This window comes from Chrysemys picta, chromosome 16, assembly GCF_011386835.1.
Source record: "Chrysemys picta bellii isolate R12L10 chromosome 16, ASM1138683v2, whole genome shotgun sequence".
Lineage (NCBI taxonomy): Eukaryota > Metazoa > Chordata > Testudines > Emydidae > Chrysemys > Chrysemys picta.
Genome location: NC_088806.1, coordinates 30,907,662 through 30,930,337, shown reverse-complemented (window position 1 = coordinate 30,930,337; position 22,676 = coordinate 30,907,662). Strand labels below are relative to the sequence as shown.

The 22,676-nt window shown below is 49.6% G+C and overlaps 1 protein-coding gene across 13 annotated transcripts in view; it reads right to left on the bottom strand.

Annotated features, from left to right (window-relative positions):
• Nucleotides 1-22,676, bottom strand: part of CEP164 (centrosomal protein 164) — an 82,879-nt gene that overhangs the window by 6,197 nt on the left and 54,006 nt on the right. For all 13 annotated transcript variants that reach the window (XM_065569107.1, XM_065569100.1, XM_065569106.1 and 10 more), the window contains 16 exons: nt 20,580-20,711; nt 19,268-19,484; nt 17,066-17,143; nt 16,710-16,841; nt 16,236-16,358; nt 15,394-15,537; nt 15,108-15,191; nt 14,044-14,112; nt 12,251-12,429; nt 11,324-11,450; nt 10,076-10,143; nt 9,403-9,610; nt 8,090-8,197; nt 6,793-6,907; nt 5,099-5,464; nt 519-585 (listed from right to left, as the gene is read on the bottom strand). In XM_065569107.1, the coding sequence (XP_065425179.1) occupies nt 519-585; nt 5,099-5,464; nt 6,793-6,907; nt 8,090-8,197; nt 9,403-9,610; nt 10,076-10,143; nt 11,324-11,450; nt 12,251-12,429; nt 14,044-14,112; nt 15,108-15,191; nt 15,394-15,537; nt 16,236-16,358; nt 16,710-16,841; nt 17,066-17,143; nt 19,268-19,484; nt 20,580-20,711 (2,217 nt within the window). The remainder of the gene's footprint in view (nt 1-518; nt 586-5,098; nt 5,465-6,792; nt 6,908-8,089; nt 8,198-9,402; nt 9,611-10,075; nt 10,144-11,323; nt 11,451-12,250; nt 12,430-14,043; nt 14,113-15,107; nt 15,192-15,393; nt 15,538-16,235; nt 16,359-16,709; nt 16,842-17,065; nt 17,144-19,267; nt 19,485-20,579; nt 20,712-22,676) is intronic.

Below are 22,676 nucleotides of genomic sequence, written 5' to 3'. Positions count from 1 at the left end.
CACCACGGCATCACAGTGGGCACTGCACACCCAGCAAGAACTCAGCTGCAGCGCTGCAGACAAGAGCCTCTGATCAATAGAGGGACGTGTTGCCTGGGAAAACAGGTTCATCCCCTGCTCTTTTTAAAAGGTATCAAAGGATCTTTTATTTCCACCTGGTCACCAGGATCTCAACAACTCAGCTAAAAAGACACTGTCGCCCTGAGCGCAGCAACCCCTCCTAACCAGGCCTGCACTGCAGCATTGATCCTAGGTGTGAAATCACACCTGATGTGGGACTGGAACCTATAATATTCCGGTCTTGAAACAAGAGTGCTATTGGCTGAGCCTTACTGGGAACACGACTGTAAAAGCTGCAACTGAGTATTTAAAAAGGGACCCGGCTAATAACTTAACTCCGAATCTAACCTATTTGATGTAACAAGTAGGTCAGAACAAAATCATATCTGACCTACAAACCACACCAAAGAAAAAAACAAAACAAAAAACAGCCACACTCAAAAGACCAGGAGTCTTACCCTGCAGGTAAATAACCTAGATTGCTGTCCAAAGGGGCAGGACTTCCACTGAGGGACGGGAACCCACCTGGAAGAGAGAGAAACATTCAATACAGATCCAGAAACATACACGACAGGAAAGGCTTCCATCTCCCTGGCCATTGCTTGCAGTACATGCACATTATCCCTGCATGGTGCAGTCACATGCGGAGGCGCTTTGGGACTGTGCTTGTGGGAAAGCTTACAGCAGGATCTTCTGGTGCGTCCCACTCGGTTTCCAATGGGAGGCAGGGAACAAGAAACGTGCAGATTCCCCCTCCAATTCCTGTTATTTATTCTAACCTTACATCCTCCTCATCTCTAACTTCTATTGGGATCCCCCCCCCTCAAGAATGGGACATCCCTTATTTCTACTAAGGCCTGGTCTACACTGGGAGAGTGGGGGGAAATCGACCTAAAATACACAACTTCAGCTACGAGAATAGCGTAGCTGAAGTCGACGTATCTTAGGTCGACTTACCTCGCGTCCTCCCGGCGCGGGGTCGACTGCCGCCGCTCCACCTCTCGCCGCAGTGGAGTACAGGAGTCGATGGCAGAGCGATCGGCGATCGATTTATCGCGTCTAGTGTAGACGCGATAAATCAATCGGCGATCCGGCGGGTAGTGTAGACCTACCCTAAGGGGAAAGATTGAATAGGAACTGCATGATTCTTGATAAGCCTTGATGCCTGAATTGTGATACTCTATGCTCCTGGTTGTCGCCATGTTCTGAAAGTGCGTTACTTTCGTGTTGTAAGGACTGGCATTTCATTGTTAACACCGTCCAAGGCCAAAATGTTCCAACACATTGCCCAAAGTTAGACACCTCAATCCATGCTCAGGCATCTGGCATAATGGCCTAATTTTCCAAAGGAACCGAGCACTGCGGTTCCCATTAATTTTAACACTATCAGGGTAGTATCCACAGTCAAGAGATAACAAATGCATGAGACAGTTGTGGTAAACCTGGGTTATTTCAATAGCTCAGGGCTGGGAAATCAGAATTTTTGGGGGAGAATAATCAGAATTTCAGAAAAACACAAGTACAGTTTCAGAGGACAGTTCTGAATTGTGGGTAATGGGAGTTTACCTATAGCATGAAGAGAACAAATTAAAAGCAGAAGGACTAAATTCTGCTCTCAGAGTCACATGCCTCGCCAGTAGACTTCAAAGCTCAAGGGCAGAACTCACTACAGACTCTTCTAGGGAAGAGCATCCTCATTGACAAGAAGGAGATTGGCATGGAACACAGGAGCCACTCCAGAGAGGATACAAGTCAGAATGGATGATGGGTATACGCCACAGACGACACCACAGAACCCGAGATGCAACCCCTCCATCCGCAGAGATTGTGCCAGGGATGCCCTGTCTGTGCTGTGTTTAGAGTTTCAGCTCTAATAAAAATAAGCACCACTCTCCCAAAAGAGCCCGAGGGTTTCCTTGCCCCCAAAAGCCAGAGAAGAGGGTCTCACCCACCTGGAATCTTCCATGTTCTCCAACACCATTTAAATGACACATGAGCAGAGGGCCTTGCCAGTGTCACAACCTGCAAACTCAGGGCCAGGCTAGGGAGGCAATTCCCACCCGCAAAATGAGGCAACAGGGCACAAAAAACACAAGTCAATAGGCCCCATAAAAATGTTTGTCTTAAGGCCCCTTTCGGCACTTACCCATGTTTAACTTTAATCGTCTATTTAAGGCCTAATGAAGCCAATGAGACTTAGGCACGCACTTAAGTGCTCTGTTGAATCTGTACCCAACTGTCTAGGCCAGGGGAATATTGTTCCCTTAGCGCATGCACACAGCACTTCATAGACACTGCTGGCAGCGGCTGGCCCACATCAAAGCAGACCACAGCCGAAGAGGGCGTATAAAATAGAACGACTAGCAAGAATTTTCAGAGTGAAAACAAACCTGACATTAATCTTGGGGCAGCCCTGGTTTGGCTGGCTAAGGATTAGCAGGACTAGGGGCTGGGGATTTTGTCTTTGGTTAAAAGGTTCAAACGGGATACAAATAGAAAAGGAAAATTGGCTCTCCTAAGGAAATTGTAAATTGGGAGCCACGTGTGTCGTCTGTCTCAACCCCCTCCACCCCCGTCAGTGTGTTTCCAGCCAGGCAGGGCAATCTAATAGAAAGTTCCTCCTCTTCTTTTGCTCACTCCTTTAATGACTGCTATTCTTGTGCAAATGTCAGACGCTGAAGTGCTCTGGAAATGGTATAATGAGATCAGCTTTGCACTTCACTTCCCGGAATGAGCTGCTGTTATCTCCTCTTCTTTTCAAATCTGCCACGTGCCCAAGTCCAGGGAGCTACACACACCAGCTCCTCGGACTGTCTGCCACCAAAGCCCATTGTCCATTAGGGACACAAAGTCACATTCATTTCATCTGTGATTTTCACGCTCACCTGCTGAGGTGAACAGCTGCCGCTAGCACAGACTAGTCATCAGTCACTAGCCCTGAGCTCAGACTTGCACAGAAGCTCCACTGGTTCTCTTTAAAGAGCTTGCATCACATTGCAGGCACTTCAGGAGGAGTCATTCCCCTTCAGAGCTGATGCAGAGCCGTGAGTGGGGGAAGAAACAAGAGTACAGCTCTCTATTACACCCTTGCCTTTCAACCCTCCATGAGGCCAGTCTGGGTCTATCACACTTGCTTAGTCCCAGGTTTGGTTCTGGCCCTCCCTGAATCAAGCTGCAGACCTTGTATTATGCCCATTGTATTAGCCCAGCCTGCTACAGGGAATTGAATTCTAGCTTCACTTCCCTTCAGCAGAGATTCCCTGCGGGTATTTTTATACCCAGTGCCCCTGGGCCATGTAAACTGCAGAGAGAAATTATATTCATCCCAGAATAGCCCACACTGGGCTGTCTGTCCCAAAGTGCTCCACAAACTATACTGGACTCTCTTCTCTGAGCAATCAGATCCAGCTACATCTGGAAGGGGGAGACAGAAGCCAGCATGCTGTACAACAGGGAGTGATCGTGGGCAACTACTCCTGCACCTCCAAAACTGCCACCAGCAGAGTCCCACAGGATCCACACCCGCCCCCATACTATTCAACAGAGAGCCTCAGAGAGCTGGCAAGATCCCCCAGGCCAAAGCACCAGCAGAGTGCAGACAGCACACAACTCTTTAAATTTAAATTAATGGAGATATTTCATCTCCTAGAACTGGAAGGGACCTTGAAAGGCCATCGAGTCCAGCCCCCTGCCTTCACTAGCAGGACCAAGTACTGATTTTGCCCCAGATCCCTAAATGGCCCCCTCAAGGATTGAGCTCCCAATGCTGGGTTTAGCAGGCCAATGCTCAAACCACTGAGTTATCCCTCCCCCCCAAGGAGACTCTGTGTCTCCTTCATGTAGACCGTCAACAGTTCTATCAACAGCGAGCTGAACTCAGCACCTGGCTACAGCTGAACCCAGACAAGACTCAGGTGATGCTGGTAGACGACTGAGAGCTTTAAAGAACTTGACTTGTCTGTAACATCTCTTACTGCCATCAGCATTTACCTGCAAATCGCTAGGTCAGTCAGCAGCCCTGGACCCTTCGCTGTTACTGGCTGCTCTAAATAGGCCCCTTCCACCTGCGACTGGCCGCAGATTGCACTCTGTCTGGTCAGAGGCAGCCCCGGCCATGCTGACCCATGTGCTCACGAGCACCAGGCTTGGCCTTTGCAACTTGTATCTAGGAGTGAAGCCGCAGGCCCTGACAACTGGTACAAGGCACAGCAGCCCGTCTGCTCAAGTCACAGACCACTGTGAACACGTTGCCCTGGTCCCCAGCGGAACAGAGTCCAGTTCAAGGCCTCGGTCCTGACCTTCCAAGTTCTCCGCGGGATTGGCTCTGGCTACCTGAGGCACAGCTCTCCCTCTACAACCACCGCCTCCCCGCAAGCTACAGTCCCACAGAGCAAAGGAACGGTCAGCCCCAGGGGCAGGCTCGGGATGCAGGACAGACTGTCACGGCAGCTGGACCAAGGTTATAAAACTCGCTCCCGGTAGAGATAAGAGACCAGGGACTTCACGGTACTCAGAACTGAAACGACACTCACATCTTTGACTTACCTGTCCCACGAGGTGCCATGCGCACACACACAAAACCCATCGTAATGACTTGAGCCATTTCTCCTACAGACTGGGCAGGGGGAACCTTGTTTCTATCTTAAATACCTGCGGGAAGCGGAGATGCCAAGATTCCTGCTGACATTACGGGATGGACCACTGCATCGTTAACGTCCATGCAATACAGATGGGGCCTTGTTTTATTTTTAAATGAGCTCATTCATAGCATGCCCACGTAGGATGTTTCATGGGACTCAGTTCATCTACTGGGGGAGGATGAAGGGTGAGCCGAGGAGATCGTCCAGAGCCAGGGAGTGAGCGGAGACAGCTCACTCAGCTTGGTCAAACAGGGCGTGTGCCCTTACTGAGCAGTCCCACAGGACAGCACGCAAGAGGTACTTTGCTGCACCCTGGCATAGGAGTGATAGCACAAAATCACTGGCCGTAGACATGATAAGCAAACCGGGAAGGAGGCGGAACTGCAGCAGACCCTTACCTGGGAAATACTTGCGCCATTTCTCTGCCAGTATGTTGTCCACTGACTGACCGGCCGAGGAAGAGAGGCCGGAGTTCAAACCGGTGCTCCATGCCCACTGGTTAACCAAAGGAATCGCAGCAGGAGGCACAATGGGGCCAGCAGCCTGGGCTCTTGCCAAAGAGGTGTACGCGGACAGAGGAACCCCATCGCTGGGCAGAGCAGCCATCGGCACCCGCACAGCAGTGAAGAGCGGAGGCTGCTGATGGTTCAAAGAGCCCAAGGTGCCAAGGACCCCGTTCAGCTCAGCGGTGATGTGCTGCAGAGTGTTGGTCAAGTGCTGGATCTTGTCGAGCTGGGGGAACTGGACGTCTGGTTTCAAGTCAACTAGTCAAAGAAAGAAATACCCAGATCACCAGAGGGATACGATTTAAAGGAGACCTTGAGTCTATCCCCACAGGCAGCACCATTCTCCAACATCTCCCCACCAAGAGCAACTTATCCTCCCATGCACTCTGTCTCCATGCTTCACAGACGCTGAACTTCGTACATTCAGCTAAGCGAGTGAGGCAGTCTGGCCGCAGAGACCACGGGGCAGTTCAGTTCCATGTCGATGAGCAGGGAACTTTGGCTAGAAGGCTCTGGTCAGGTGTGGTGTGGAGGAGAGGAAGTTGGGGAAATGAGATGAAAAGGGACAGGATCCCGGAGATTCCAAGGATTAAACTCTGATGGGGAAAGGAGGATACAAAGGGACACCAGGCACTGGGATGGCAGAGCTGAAATACTGCTTGCAGCACAAGCCCTGATTTGCAGTATAAGTGCGCTTCTGTCCTTCCTGCCCATTACAAGTTCATGAGCGGGGCCGGTGCAGCGAGTGAGCTTCCGCTGGGCTCCGCAACAGCCACCCATCTGTAGAGCGCGGATTTCCCTTGCAAACGGCTAGCTCTTTGCAGAACAGCACAAAGCCTGCTCGCAACACTAACATGTACAACAACTCAAATACTGGAACACCAGGAGCCTGATATAATTGAACTGTACACAAACTGAGCAGGGAGGCAGAGTGGACGGATTGCACTCCACAGGCTCATGCACATCACAAAGAAACTTGGTGCCATAGGAAGGTTAGAGGACCTTTTAAATGAAGGTGAAGCTGTAGCCATCAGCCTGGTCAGCATCTCTGGAAAAAGCACAATCCTTCTGCATGGTTACCCATTTACTGAGCGCACTGCTATTCACACACACTGCTCTAATCACGGGACAGTAAAGAACAATCCCAACAGGAGCAAGGCACAAGGAATTGCAACAGCCTCTGTTGCCAAGGAGACAGGGAGAGGAAAGAAGCCCAGTCCACCGAACTAGACTGATGGACACCAAGAAGTAGGGCAATAGGGCCTGGCTCTAGCATCGCTGGGGAGGGCTCAAGGTCTCTGGCACCAGAGTGAAAACCACGTATTTTAAGCCACATTCAAAGGGGAGCCTTCGCTCTCCGAGCCACATACACACAGTGCTACAGGCAGGGAATAATTCTTGGTACGAAATATTGTGCCTTGAGCGCTGGCATAGAGTTTAGAGTTTAACAGGCACAAGCGAAAACAAGACAAGGCAGAGACCAGGAACACACAGCGGGAGGGGTGTGGTGATGCAGAATGTCAAACACTGGGTACAATGCACAAAGCTCTGAAATGCGGCCATGGCAAGACACACTGAACCCTTACATTTGTGCTGAGGTACATCTGTGCTGCTCAGGCTGTGTGTGTCTTCGGAATCACTAAGGTCAAAGGTTACCACCTTTTTACACGCAGCACCCTTCAGTGTATCTTCATCAGAAAGCTGGTCAAGAGAAGGAAATATTTACAGTGGGGGAAAATAAAACAATGATCTTCTACACACTTCTGTCCCTTGGGAAACCAAATCAGGTCTAAAGCTCCTGCAACTCCACGCTAGATACCCCATAACTGCTCTACACAGGCCGCACTTGGTGCTCTCGCATTGGAGTGTTCTGAACCAGGTGAAGATAGCAGTACAAACGTGGTTCCCTGCTCTTGGGTCAGCGAAGGCTGGGAGTGTTGCAAAGGAAGACGGCTCAGTCTATGGAGGGGGCAGGCTAGGTTGGGGACCGCACATTACAATTTCTGCAGTGACTCCCTGGAGTCAGAAATCATAAGGCCCAGCACAAGGTGAATAGGCAGGGAGGTGTCTCTCCATTAAGAGCTTGACTTTCAAAGATGCTATGCTCTTCGATCGCCCGCTGATCCTGGGCCTATGGAACTCACCCAAGTCACTGACCGAGCTGGGAACATTTCCAGGAGCGCTGGCTCTCAGACACCTCCCTTAGCATCTAGGACAGCCTACTGGCTAACAGTACTCACTAGCCAATGTGTCCTCAGCTTCTGAAGACCCCAATAACCAAGGATTTTTCCTGCTTACTTACCATAGAAACCCTGCGATCACACAATTAAATGGTGAGCAGGTACCATGCAAGCCAAGGGATTGTACAGTATCTAATCTCACCCATGTAGACAGTTAATATAACCTCCGTTTAACCAGCACGGAAATTGGATTTTTGTATTTTTTAGTGCATCAGAGACAGCACTGACTCACTTCTAGCCTCATGGGCTAATTCTGAAGGAAGAATCGCTCATTCTGCTCTAACAACCGTGCTTTTTCCACTCAGAAACCTGCCTGGCAAGCTGCTCACGCCAGAGAAGCTCTCCATCCCCCAGCCCCTCTTGGCTACACAGCTCGTGACTCATGTGGATTCATTCCAGTTTGGTTTGTAGTTCCTTGCAGACCTGTGACCAGCCTCCTCTCCCCACTGTGCTCACACACAGGCAAACAGATGCCAGCCAGCTCCCAAAGCAATCCAGCTCCAGCCACCAACCCTCAGCCATCATCTAACCGGCCCTCACTGGAACTGAAATCCCTATGAAGTCCCCGCATCAGGGAGTGAATCTGGCTCTCTCTGGACACTGTGGCTGGTTAATGCCAAGTGATTGAGACGCTGGCAGTTACCTCTTCCAGCAGCGAAGACTCCAGTTGGCTCAGCTTCTCTTCCTTCTTCTTCAGCAGCACCTGTCCTTTCCGCATGGCCGACTTCATCTTGTCCAGCTGCTCGGATTCCTGCCGTGGAGCAACCGCCCAGTCAGGGAGGAAAATTAAATCAGAGTGATGGGAAATAATCGTTTTTTCTGATTTGGATTGTTTAATCATTTTAACCCAAAGCAGAAGATGGTGATTCTGGAGTCACAACACAGCCCAAACCCCTGGCAGCACAGGAGGGAAAGGTGCGGGAAACTCTTAAGCTTCTCGACAAAAGGAAGTTACAGCTCCCACCTGCCCTTTCCACAAAGCCAACTGCTTTGGTGCTGCATTTTCAGCCAGCCACGTGTTCTCACTGGAAATCCCATGGCAGCGTGTGGATAACGGTTGAGGTGCTAACCACCCTGGTATCCCGACCAAATTACAGTCTGAGTCATTACATCCTACATTCCCTAACTTCCTGTCCCACTGGATAGAGGATTCTTCTCGACTTCCTGTTCCAAACGTTGTGGAGGGATGCTGAGCTCTGCGAAGCAGCCTGCGACCATCACACCAGAGGCCGTGGCGTGATCCCTGTATACAGTCTGTGTATGAGCTCATTTAGCAAATGCTTTGGCATCCATCCGCAAAGAAGTGTAAAATAATTGCAAAAACCACAGCTACAGAACTGCGGGCAATAGAATTACCATGAGTTGCTCATCCCTTCCTTTGTAATTTGCAGAAGATTCTGTGATGTGGCAACACTCCAGAGGAAGTGTCATTTTACAGAATGTCCAAATTCAGGTATTTCATCCGTTTAGGAATAAATGGAGTTAGGTTTTTATCAAGCTAGTTTCTCAGGTGATAAAAGTACCACATTGCATATTCTAGCAGAGGCTCAAAGGGCTTTACAAATGTTAAGGAATTAATCTCTACGGCCACCCTGGGAGGTAGGGGAGAATTTTAATCCCTGTCTCACAGATGAGGAAGATGATGTGCATAGTTTAACAGTAACTCTGGTGCCCATTTGGAGACACACAGGGGCTGATTTCCAGGAGGACGAGCACCTCCAGCGTCAAGTGCACTTGTGGGTGCTCGACCTCCCTGAGAAAAGTCAGGTCCTGCCTGTCTCAAGTTGGGTTCCCAAACTCAGGGGCCACTCTCAAAAACCTGAGGCTTAGTGGCTTGGCCAAAGGCACACAGGAAGTCTGTAGCAGAGACAAGAACACACTTTGTCCCTGGACTCCCACTCCGAGGCCGGAACCACAACGCCACTTGGGTCTCAGGACACAGGGGCGCCACCTCACCTCCTCCAAGTTCCGCCGCACGTCCTCCAGGAGCTGAGAGCTGTCCGGGTCCTGCACTGCGTCCTGGGCCCGCTGCAGGTTGTGGTGCCACTGTTGCTTTGCAGCTTTCAGTGCAGTGTGCCTTTTCCTCATGGAGCGAGTCTGACGCACCAGGAACTCCTTGGCGTTCTTTATGGAGACGCCTTCTGCCGAAATGTAGCGTCTGACACTGCAGGAAGGAATCGCGGGAGAGAGCTTTTAAACGCCATTACCCTGGAAATAGGTCAGCGCTGCTCTCTGACGTCAGGAATTTCCCAATGGTTTTGGAGGCTGGTTTTCTACCTCACTTGCATAAACCGGGCAAGTATGATAAAACCCCTCAGTGCAAATAGGGTTGCTTCTCCTGTACAACGTAGGCCTCGGAGAGGCCGTCAGGAAGCATGCCAGCCCCTTTCTGTAGCTGCAACAGCCTTGCATACCAGCCACGAGCCGCAATTCACTGACTCAACTACTAACGGCTACGCTATTCCAGGTGCTATAACCCATCCAGCTGTGACGCTCTGTGGCAGAGGGCAGCACTGCACTCAGCCTCGTTCTCTTGGGCTGTGCATTCCACACTGCACCTCTGACGAATACATTTACACACAACCGCGCGGACAGCATTTTTCAAAGTGGCCGGTGTGTTGATGCTTACTTGTCAAGTTGGAGGTCACTATCCTCATTGCTGTGCGAGGTTAAGGAAGCAGGCTCTCTGGAGGAGTGCTAGAGGTTTAAACATTTCAAAATCAATTAATATGCGAATGAAGGAAGAACCTCATAAGCCCAGGAGAACGAGAGTATAGAGCGTGAATGACAGCGGCATGGAAACTGCCCTAGGCATGGAAACTGCCCAGTGCAGAGGAGTGTTTCTCTATGGGAACACTTTAAAAAACAAAGATCTCCTTCCCTGCCCAAGAGCTGCTTTCTTCCCCAAGTTCCCCAGACAAGTTTCGTACAAGAGCACCCCAAACCTCCCCCAACCAATGTGCAATGAAGGTAACAAAACCAGACCAACACATTTCTTTTTTATTTTGAAGGACAAAACCCCTGCAAATAATGTCAGCACAGAGGAGTAAATTAGGGGTTCAGACCTGCTCCTTTGGGGGCTGGGAGAGGGAATGGGAAACCGTAAGGCTCTGGAAAGGGGTGTTTCTATGCAGCACTTTACTGCTTTAGAGTGACACAATTGATACAGTAAAGCCCTTGTCCACATCAACGTGAGAAACAACAAATCCAGTCCCAGGTATCTCACTGCCCTACTGGAAAGGCTCAGGGAGCTAGGAGACTCATAGAAGCAGCTATCGTTACTGGGTTCTCAAGGTGAGCACCTTATAGCAGACGCCTATAGCACCCAAGACCTCGGGGGAGCCTAGGACCAGCAGTAATCGCCTTGGAAATGCCAAGGATCTAGTGCGCCAAGTGGCCTTCGGGAGACGCTCTAGGATTACATTCCCTGGGGTATATAAAAGGGATGACGAACGCGCCAGAGAAATGAACACACAGACTAACAATGTCCTGCACGGTGGTGGCTTCTCCCATTCAGGAACCCAAAGCGCTGTACAAACAATCATTAAAATGACGGAGAAGTGAGCTGCCTGCCGGGATGGAACAGATCTTCGGCAGAGCCAGAAATAGGATCCCAGGTTCCTGGCTGCCTGTCCTGTGTCTTCGGTCACTAGACTTTGCTTCCCTTTATTTAATCAACAAATAACCCCTCCCACCTGCAATGATAACCACCCATCTCTGCATCTATAAGCCGGAGCAGGCAGCAAAGAAACTAGGCGGGATTTTCAAAGGGACCTAAGGGAGTTATGTGCACAGTCCCTCTAATTTGGGAGCCTTTCAAAGGCACAAACACACACCAGTCTCAATGGGGAGCTCAAATGCGCAGGCTTTTACTCACAGCTTGAAGCGTCTCTCTCAGGTCCTCAATGTGGAGCTCAGCTTCCCTTCTGGGAGATGCCATGTTATCTTCAGCTACCAGCTCCTTCAGGGTCTCCTGTTTGCTCTTGACTGCAGCCTCTAGTTCACTGCCACAGAAGATGTCCACAATGTGCGGTGGAGGGGGGGGAGGGGGAAGACATGCCGTCAAGACACAGAACAGACAGGGACACAGAGCCATGCTACTCACAAGAATTCACAACACTCTGCAGAAGTCAGATCTCCCTGAACTCCTCAAACTGGCTCCTGCCCACAATCTCCCAAAGGGACAATACCAGGGACTTCATGCTCTGCAGAGCCAGGCCATTAGGAAGTGTGTCTGGATATAGGGCTGAGGGTAGCCAGGACTCGGCCTCCTCCTGTTTAAACACAGGGTCCTACAGCTACAGGCTGAGAAGTGTCGCTGGATAAGCTACTGAATTGGTGTCCAAAAAGTAAATATCAGGTCTACACTAATGTTTTAATGTAACAAAGTCCACTGACTACTTGGGACAATGTTGGTTTATGCCAACGTACACCCTTAAAACAGGAACAAGGAAGTATGCCCCCCAAAGGTCTCAGGAAGATCTTCCCTAGAGTCTGTCAGTCACCCAAGGTTCTCAAAGCATTTACAAACGTTTCCTCGTAAGCCAGCTGTGAGGAAGACAAATGCTAAATACATGCTTCAGAGGGTGAACCTGAGGCTCACAGAGGTTAAGTGACTTAAGCTAGACTTGCACAGCGAGTCATGGCAGCCCTGGGAAATCCCCCAGCACCCAGCTAACATCAAGCGACGCTGCCCCTCATAAATCTGGCATGATCTGAAGCACCAACATTTAAGAAGGTCAGCGGCACAGGGTGGGGTGGGTGTGTACATACGCGCATCAGAGACCGTCTCTAGGACACTCACCTGATCCGTTTCTGCAGCCTCTGGCTTCGGGTCTGCAACAGATCCACCTGGGACTCCAGCTCAGCTTTCTGGTCTTGAAGCTCCTCCAGCGTCCTGCGCAACTGGCGGATGGATTCCACAAGGTCAGCATGCGCTTTCCTAGACTCCTCTAGGCGGAGCTGCGCGGCCAAGGCAGCTTCCTGGAAATGAAATGAAAATCCCCCTCATTTCCCCAGCACTGACATACAGCACACAACATGCAAGACACGCGAGTGCTGCACGCAGTGCTTGCAAGACAAGGGAAGTTAAGCGTGCACAACACATTCTTCAAACCTGTGTTTTTGTGTGGTATTTGTCTCTGCTTTTACACACCCAGAAATGGTCCTGACCCAGAATCCCCGGATCTGAACAGCCACGAGCTTGCTGGGAAGTCTGGTTAGGTCTAGTACATACAAGATGGAGGATTCAGGGGGAAACGACAAACCTGACAGCTGTCATGCCCATACTCAGCCTTCTCCCTCGCTCCCAGTGCGCTGCAGCCATCTCCTGGCGTTGCAGGAGGAGAGGAAAGGCAATGCCCAAGTAACTGACCCAAGCACGGACTCTGTTCTCCGTTTTGGACCATGGGATAGGGAGCAGCTTGAACAGCTCACACTGACACCGACCTGTTGGTTTCCTTCCATTGGAGGCATTTTCCTCATCTGCCTGTGATGCCTGTCCCATCTTGTGCCATCTGCTTAATGCATCCTCCCAAGAGATGGCCTGACTGGTGACTGCTCCCCCATGGGTGAACTATAGCACTAGAGATGGAAGAGCTCAACCATGTCCCAGCTAGTCCTCCTCCTACTCGGGGGTCAGCAGAGAATTGCCCCCTGCAGTGCAGTGCTCCCATCCCTCCCAGGAGGGAGCAGCAGTCTGCTAAATCTCAATGTTAGGAAGCTTTCCTCGATACCTGGTGCATTTACTTCTGTTCAGATCGACCCCATTACTCCTATGTTCCTCTGCCCACTCTAAGCGCCCGTCTCCCTCCCTGCTGCGCATGCCCTTCACAGCACAGCAGACAGTTAGGTTACGGTAGAACTCCAGGAGCCATTTCCATGGTGCACAACCACTTGATTTTGCTTAACTCCTGCCCATAAGCCTGCAATAACCTCAAAGCCCACACTGGAGTTGCAGCACCACCGCCCCTGCGTAACGTTTGGAATGCCCATCACCAGCAGGCAAAGCCAGGCAGACAGTAGGACATGCCTAGCCCTTTCTGGGAATGTGCAGACAAAGGGAGTCAACGTGTTTCACGGGAGTGTCCAAGCTATTCCACAGGCAGTTCCTCAGCTTGGCTTTGGAGACTTCTAGTCCCAATTCAAGATAGCCCCTCACACTGCATGGTGCCGTCAGCCAGCCTCTCGGCCTCGTCCCACCCACCCACGGGAAGTTCTAAAATGAACAGAGTGGTTAGATGCTAGGGTTGTCACAACCCAGTGAGATTAAAAAGCAACAGACGCAGTAGTTAGCCTCCCGGTTCCTGGCAAGGAGCACATGGACCCAGATGAGCAAACCCCGTTCTCCATAAAGCAGAGCCGTGTGCAGTAACCTCTCCCTTTACACCATGATGAAATGCACTCCCAGCTAATCAGTCTGCCAACAAGGCAGCGCTCCTCTCTGAAGCAGACTGGCAAGGGGGATGTTCACATCTAGGACTCAAGAGTTATTCCTGAGCTTATGTTTTTAAAGCCACTGTGCTGATCTGCTCTAGTGCGTCAGGAATACAAGGAATGATGGGCAGCAGCGCCTCCCGAGAGCTGGAGCATACATACATTTCTCTGCAGCTCACTTTGTTTCTCTTCGTCCAGAAGCTGCTGCCTTTTCTTTCTCATGGCCTCTTCCTGCATAGAGGAGTGAAGAGCAAACCAGTGAACCTTGGAGCATCATGACACAAGGCACAGAAGAAAGTCGACTCTAACACACTGTTGGTCTTGGGGTCAAGTCTAGGCTTGACACAGCCCCAGCTTTCAATGCCACTGGGAAATCCTTCAGCAATGTTTTCCCTTTTTCACTGATCTCTCCCCATTCATCTTCCCCAGTATTTTGAATGTGAAATTAACAGGGCTGTTTGGGTAGCTCCCTCCTTTGTGTGCTTGGCCCCATGACACCAACTGTGCTGCATGGCATGGAGAGCAGGGCTGGCTAATCAATGCAAGCCCTTCAGAATGTCTCAATGCTCCATTTTCCTAGGGCTACACGGACATGCAAGAATTCCCCCAGTGCATCTTACTGTCCTGCAGCCACAGCAGTTTTCAGCCTCCAGCGCTGCTCAGTTCCCTTCCCTTCCCAAGCAGCCTCTCTCAAATGCTGTGTATCAAAGCAAGAGATATACACAGAGCCAGAGATTTCTGCTAGCTCAACGGGAATATCTCACTCACTTTCCAAAAGCCAGAGATCAGAGTCATAGAATATCATGGTTGAAAGGAACCTCAGGAGGTCATCTAGTCCCACCCCCTGCTCAAAGCAGGACCAATCCCCAACTAAATCGCTTACTAGCTTTGCCCTGCAGTACAGGTGGGCAATTAATAGGAGGACATGGTCTGAAATCAAAAAAGTAACCCTCAGAATGACGTACTTCCACGACACCAGGCTACACGAGTATTCCCCCAAAGCAAAGCAGAAAGCCCAGGGCACTGGCTCGGATAACGAGGGGCGCGATACATGTAGGCTGGGATTTCCAGGGGCATTCAGCACTGGCCCAGTTCTGCTCCCAAGTTCCCCCTGTGACTTTAAGGGGTGCAGTTAGGCCCACTGACCAGTCTCCCCCACAAGGAATAGGGGGAGATGAGGAGTGCCAGTTAGGAAACTTTCAAAATGCCGTGTAGGACTGACTCACCTGGTGATTCAGCTGAGCACATCTGGCCCTGGCATCTTTTGCTCGTATTTCGAGTTCCATTTCCAACTCCTGGAGTTTTCGTTCCTGTGCAGAATGAGGAGCCTGACATGAGGGGTTTGCTGAGCCAAACTTCACCACAAGATAGAACAGCAACGATCTCTGAAAACTGCACCTTGTGACACGCTGGTCTCCTGAGAGCAGTGCGCACACTTGTGGAGCCAGAGACCAGGGGCTAGTCCAGGCAGAGCTGACAGTAGCTATGCTAGAAACGGAAGTTCCCACTCACCTTCGCCTTGTGGCTCTGCCGCAAGTCACTAAGCTGCTCATCCAGCTGCTTCTGCAAAGCCCTCAGCTCCCCATCATGGAGCTGTCTCAGGCGCTCCAGCTCCCCTGTCAGCTCCTCGAGCTTCTTGGCTCTTTGCTTTCTCTCCTCCCAGATGCAAAACCAAGAAAGAAGAGCAAAGTTGTAGAGGTCTATAGCAACATCACATACAAATGTTCTCTCCCCGCCACCATCCCCACAGACATGGGCACACTGTCTCTCCCCGTGTGGGCAGGCAACCCACCACCAAACAAACAGTCTGGGAAGCAGACAGTTTAATTGGATGGGACCAGAATCTCTTACAGGCAAGGCAACACCGAGAGAAATAGGCCAGAGAAAGAGGAAATCACCTTTTCGTTGCCGGGTGCCTAGGGAGCACACTGTTCTACACATGCCCATTAGTGATTCTGTAATCAGAAACTGGAGGCATACAGATATTCAAGGCCAAGTTTTCTGATGTAGGCACAACAGATGCATCTGCAAAGAACTGAGCACTTGTTTCTTGTGCAAAAATCTGCGTGTGCATGCACAAGTCAGTTGTACCCACAAAGGAGGCACACCCATGCTGGCAGGTCATCCGGGACACATTCCGTCAGAGCCTTGGCCCTAGACTCATTCCAGGTTGTGATACTGCTGCTCAGTGGATGGCGTGGCCATCTACCACCTGGCAGGGTTCCAGCCCTTAGACTTGCTGTACGAGGGGCAGATCTGGACTGTCACTATGGGGCTCCTAGTAACTATTTCTGGGACAATGAGCCAATCGCTAAGGACACCTAGAGGCGGATTTTGGCTCTCAGCAGCATTACCTCCTCCTCGTACTGATCCTGAATCCTCGCCAGGACTTCCTTATGCTCCTCTTTCATCCTCTCCATTTTCCGGTCATGGTCTCTCTCCACTTCCTGGCGTTTCTCTTTCATGAGCTCACTGAGCTGCAGTGGTCATAGAGGCAGACTGCATTACACCACGGTAAGGCACAACGATTCCCCCCAAAGCAGCAACTCCCAACATGCACTGTTGCTCCAGCAATGCTGAAGCATCTCAGTGCTGAGATTAGGGCAGCCCTGGTACACTCATTGTCCGGCTGGTGGAGCAGGGGTAAGCAGAGAGGTAAGAAACTCAGTCTGCAGGTGGTATGGAACTTACCTGATCTATGGCATCCCTCTCCACCACGAGATAGGGAGGCTTGAAACCAAGCTCTCACAACCGCGGCTAAGCATGCATGGGGGGGAGGGGCACAAGGGGGCAATCTACCTCCAAGGCTGTTGCACAAAAATAATCACCTCTCGCTCGAACTCTGCTACTCGATACATTTTTTGTTGCACTTTTTGCTCTGCTCTCTCCAATTCCTCATGTAGCTGGGCCTCCTCACTCCTCTGGGCCTCTGCTAGATGCTTCCGGAGGCTGGACACAACCTGCCACGAAAGGAACCACAGACTCATGTACGCAGCATGGCAAAAATCAACGTACTCAGGCTCGCCTCTCTCTGACTGGAGCAGGCCCAAGTGCTGATCGAGAGAAGAATCACCTTTAGGAGGTGGAAGAAACTCAGGTAAATTGCACCAATGACATTCAAGGAAGCTATTTGGCGCAGAATCCGTACAGATTCATCACAAGTTTTGGGAACGTTGGCTTTTACCTTTCGGTGTTTCTCTTCTGCTGCCGATTTTAGCTCCTGGAGCTCAGCTGCAAACTGCTTCTCCAGCACTTCTGCGGCCTGCAGGAGAGTCAACACAAAGTGCGGACTGAAACCCCCATTTCACGGGACGGTCAAGTACAAACGCCCCGTTTCAATCAGCCATTTATACATAACCTTGGAGAAAGCACAAGGCTCATACCTTTTCCAATCTGAGCTGCACTCAAGGTCTCTGGAGTGTCCTGAATTTACTGCCACCAATGAGACACTACTGGAATAGCGCATTGGCTACATGGGACTAGTTCTTTAAAAAACAAAAACACCCTATGGGGACGGTAACAGAGTTTCCACCATCCCTCTGGTGGCCTGAGGCACTCCGCCTCAGTTTCCCTTCTCACACGGCATTCCTCAATAACTCACCATAACACTCCAGTAGTAATTAAAACACTCCCTTTCTGGGATCCAATTTATTTAGGCCTTACACACATTAATACTGCACACCAGCTTCACCCGGCTGGCTACTGGTTTCAGAATTCAAACAGTTCTCTCTCCTTGAGACAGAAATTCCTGGCCTTCCTTCCCAGAGCTGAGTTATCATTCAAACAGTATGTGCAGGAGCCAGTGCTGCTCCCGGCAGATGCTTCCTCCAGCTAGCTACAGCTTCCCAGTCTTCTGCCCTGCCTGGCCTCCTAGCTCTCTGCCACCGCTTCCACTAGCCATTTCCTGCTCTCCTTTGGCTCCCTCTAGAGCTGCCCTCTATCAGGCCCCATCAAGGCTGTAAATGAGCACAGGTGGACTGGACCAGTTCCTTAATAAAGAGCCTATCACAGTAGCACCCTTAATTTCAAGGGCTGCCTGAGCCTTCTGGGGGACAGATAGAGGGAAGGCAGTATCCAGAACTGGGGGAAACGGCTTGCTTTGGCCAAGTGAGAGCTTATTTCGTCTGAATCCGTTCGCTCACGTAAACAGAACTCATGACTAGGACTCGCAACTCCCATGTCTTACCTTCAACACTCCTGTTACTACACCCTAGAAGAAAATTAGCCTTTTTCACTACTGCATCCCATTGTGTGATCCACCGTAGCCCCCAAATCCTTTTCAGCGGTACTGCCACCTGGCCATTTTGTAGATGGGCATTTGATTTTTCCTTCCTAGGTGTAATACTGCATTTGTCTACTGAATTTCATCTTCTAGAATTCAGAGCAATTTCCCAATTTGTCACGGTTGTTTTGCATTCTAATTCTGTCCTCCAAAGTGCTAGCAACCCCTCCCAGCTTCATATCAGCCTCCGATTTTATAAGCATTTTCTCCACTCCATTATCCAAGTCATTCATGAAAATATTGACGAGTAGCAGACCCAGGACAGAGCCTTACAGGACCTGGCTGGATACGTATCCCCAGTTTGACAGCAAACCATTGGTAACTACTCTGAGTACAGTCTTTCAACTAGTTGTGCACCCACCTTCCAGCAATTTCACACAGACCACATTTCCCTCGCTTGTTTATGAGGATATCATACAGGACTGTGTCAAAAGCCTCACTAAAAAGATACAAGTGTAAGTGGAGATCTGTTATTTAGAATCGAAGCTATCAGAGATGGGAAGAGACTTACTAGGTCAGGCCTAGTCCTTCCGATACCACAACATATTCTCCATGCTGATTTTTCAACATCCAGGGGGTTTCCATCCACTTCTTTCAAGACTGTTCCAGTCAGACGTCTCACCATTACTCAGCTTGTGTGGCTGTGCAGGCTACGCGTTATCCCACTACTTCCAGTTATACTACTTCGAGCCCACAAGCATGCTTAGTGCATCACAGAATGCACACGAGATTCCTGACACTCCTAACCAATTACTCTCCCCCAGCCTACACCCTGCGGCTACTCACACAGCTCTCACGGGCACAGTTAGTCTTCACCTGGCCCAGCTGCAGGCAAGGGTTACACGAGATCTGCCCAAGCCAGCATGCACCTCTTACCAAACACAAAGAACAATGTGTCTTGAACCCAGGGAGTCTTTGAGATTGTAACGTGGTGTATCTGCCCCAAGGACCACGCATTTGGTAGGAAACGATTAGAATCATCTCCATTATGTTCCCCAGCATTTTGCCCAATGCTCACACAGGTGCTATTTGATTTCATGGGGTTGGCAGTACAATACAAGCCTTCTCAGTTTTGACTCTGCCCGGTAAAAATGCGAATTTCACCTCTTTTCTTTCTCTTTCTAATCTCTCCTTTAACTCATTCAGGACTCGCTCCTTCTCCTGTTCCAGCTCTGTCGCTTCTCTCTGCTGTGCTTCCTCAACTTCCACCTTCAGCATCTCCAAAACACGTTTCTTCCTCTCCTCCAAGCTCTCCCTCTCCACCTTCTGCAAGGACTCCCACTCCTCTCTCAGCCTTTGCAATGCAGCCTCGTGCTCAGCCCTGGTAGATTTGTGATAAGGGATAAGACGACACAGGTAAGTAGGACAGTCATATTGCAATATTGCATTTCGTTTAGCAACCAAGCTTGCAATAGGAATACGTGGTACAAATGAAAATTGCAAGCCTAAAGACGTGAACAAAAGCAAACTCGGGTTTTCAAACATGAGTCAAGTAAAGTATTACCTAGAATGTATGCCTTGGGAATGGGTAATTAGGCAGCCTGGCAAACAACAAAGGCAGCTATTAGAAGTCTACATTTTGTGTGTGTGTTTCTCTCTCTCTCTATGTATATATATAAAAAGTAGAGATGAAAATGATGCTCATGTTTTTTCAGTTCCTGCCCTTGCCTGTCTCCTCCAACTCTCATTCGTCTTGATGACCCTTGAAGAGCCAGAAGAGGTCTACTCAATCCAACCATCTCCTCAGGCATCCTAATCACAAGGGACAGTGCAACTCACTTATGGGGGGAGGGGGGGGGGTTCATTCACAGCCACCAGGTCATCAAAAGAGATGTCTATATGTGGGGGGAAGGGTGGGAGGAAAGCAGCAGCAGTGAATCTCAGAGTCTGGATCAACTGAGTCGGGCCGTGCTGCGAGGCTGAAAAGAGCAGTGTAGACATTCAAGGTCGGGCTGCAGCCCGGGGCTCTGAGACCCTCGGACAGAGGACTTTTTTTTTTTGGCTATGTAGACACCCAGAGAGAGGCTGAGCAGCCCAAAAGGAATCAGAAGATATACATTACAAAGACATCCTCCTATAGGACGTTGCTATAGCTCATTTCCATGCCCACTGACCTCTTCTGCTTTAGAAAGTACAAGAGGCACCAAGAAAGCTGGCCAGTTTTGCCAAACAGAAACAGGTACATTTACCTCAGAGTCTGCAGTGTTAGGAGTATTCCCCAATACTTACTATAAGGGACCCCTGTCAATACTGAGATTAAACCATCTAGTTAGCCAGGGCATCATCCACAGTAACGTCACGTTTGTAAGCGTGGCCACTCTGTTGCTTGAGAGCGGGCAGGGTTTCTATTTACAGGGAGCAAAGAGAAGGCTCACACACACCCACAGCTTTACACAGCTGGCACTGAAATTTGCACCTTATTTTCCCCTTTTCTGTCTCAGTCTCTGAGCTGATCTGGGCTCGCAGCTTTGAGAGCTTTTCGACCTCTTCCTCTCTCATCTGCAGCTCTTCCTCCTCAGAAGCCTTCGCCAGCTCCTCTTTAAGAGACCTGCGTGACCAGAAGAAAAGAGATTCAGAGGTTTTAACAACCTTAACCAGCTTCCCTCTGAGACCCACAGATCAGACGCTGGTTCCTGTAGGCGTTATCAGTCTGTCTGAAGCTTTCCCAAGAATTCGGGTCCCATTTATTGTCCTTATGCATTAAAAGTTGGCTCCTGAGCACAAGAGACTCTCGGAGGGTTCAAAGTTCTGCAGCACTCTTTCGAAACAGTCTAAAGAAGCCAAGGCCAAGGGGTGGGGTAGTGTGTCCCTGGATTCTGACAGGAAATTACAGCGACAGAGTTCTTTTTTCAATAAGTCACGTAGTGCTGTGAAAGCTGAAAATGAAAAGATGTCCCCAGATGGCTGGCTGGATCCATTAGCAGCAATTTGGGCTTTGTGTTCTCACAACAAACTCTTTTTATGCTGCTTCCAGGCACCCTTTCTATTGCAAATCCCTTGTCTTGTTCTTGGCTTCTCTCCCCATTTCCTCTGGGTGCTCCATCTTCCACTCCTCCAACAACAAATTATTAAACAATCAATTTGTGAGCACCTAGAGGATAATAGGGTTACAAGGAATAGCCAGCATGGATTTGTCAAGAACGAATAGTGCCAGACCAACCTACTTTCTTTCTTTGACAGAGTTAGTTGCTTAGTGTGTGTGGGGGGGGGGGGGGGGAGAGAGGGGGGAGGCGGAGCAGTAGACGTGATATCTTGATTTTTGGTAAGGCTTTTGACACAGTCCCATGTGATATTCTCATATGCAAACTAGGGAAATGTGGTCTAAGGTGGGTGCAAGACTGGTTGAAAGACTGTACTTCAAGAGTAGTTACCTCTGGTTCACTGTCAAACTGGGAGGGTGCATCTAGTGGTGTTCCACAGGAGTCAGTCCTGGATCCACTAATCACTACTTTCACTAATGACTTGGATAATGGAGGGGAGAGTACGCTTATACAATTTACAGATGACACCAAGCTGGGAGGGGTTTCAAGCACTTTCGAGGGCAGGAGTAGAATTCCAAAACGACGCTAACAAATTGGAGACTTGGTCTGAACTCAACAAGAGGTGGAGGAAGTGATTGGAGGAGAGGCTGTTCTGGACTTGATTCTGACAAACAGGGAGGAACTAGTTGTGAATGTGATGGTGGAAGGCAGATTGAGTGAAAGTGATCACAAAATAATGCAGTTCATGATTCTAAGGAATGGTAGGAAGGAAAACAGCAGAATAAACACAATGAATTAGATAAAGTCTGCCTTCTTGAAGTGCAGAGAATTGGAAGGCAAGATCCCATTGGAAGCAAGTTTTTTCCCTTAAAGGAGTTCAGGAGAGTTGGCAGTTTTTTAAAGAGACATTATTAAGGGCACAAGAGCAAACTATACCAATGCAAAGGAAAAAATAGGAAGTATGGTAAGAAACCACTCAGACTAAACCAGGAGATCTTCAATGACTTGCAATTCAAAAAAGGAGTCATACACAAAGTGGAAAATAGGTCAAATTGCAAATGCTGAATATAAAACAAAACACCACAAGCATTTAGGGACAAGATAAGAAAGGCCAAGGCACAAAATGAGAGTAAAACAGCTAGGAATATAAAGGGTAACAAGAAAGCATTTTACAATGCTGGGAAGCAAAGGAAGACCAGGAACAGGGTAGGCCCATCACTAAATGAGGAGGAAAGACAATAACAGAAAACGCAGCAATGGCCAAAGTTTTAATTATTTTTTTGTTTCAGCTTTCACCCAAAAAGTTACCAGTCAGCTACACAGTGAACATCAGAGTAAAAAGGGTAGAACCTGAGACTAAAATAGGAAAGGAACAAATTAAGAATTACTTAAGACTAATTAGATGTCTTCAGATCAGCTGGGCTGGATGAAACACATCCTAGAATACTTCAGGAATTGGCAAAGAGATCTCTGAGCCATTAGTGATGATCTCTGAGAACTCGTGGAGGACTGGACAACTATAGCATCCATCT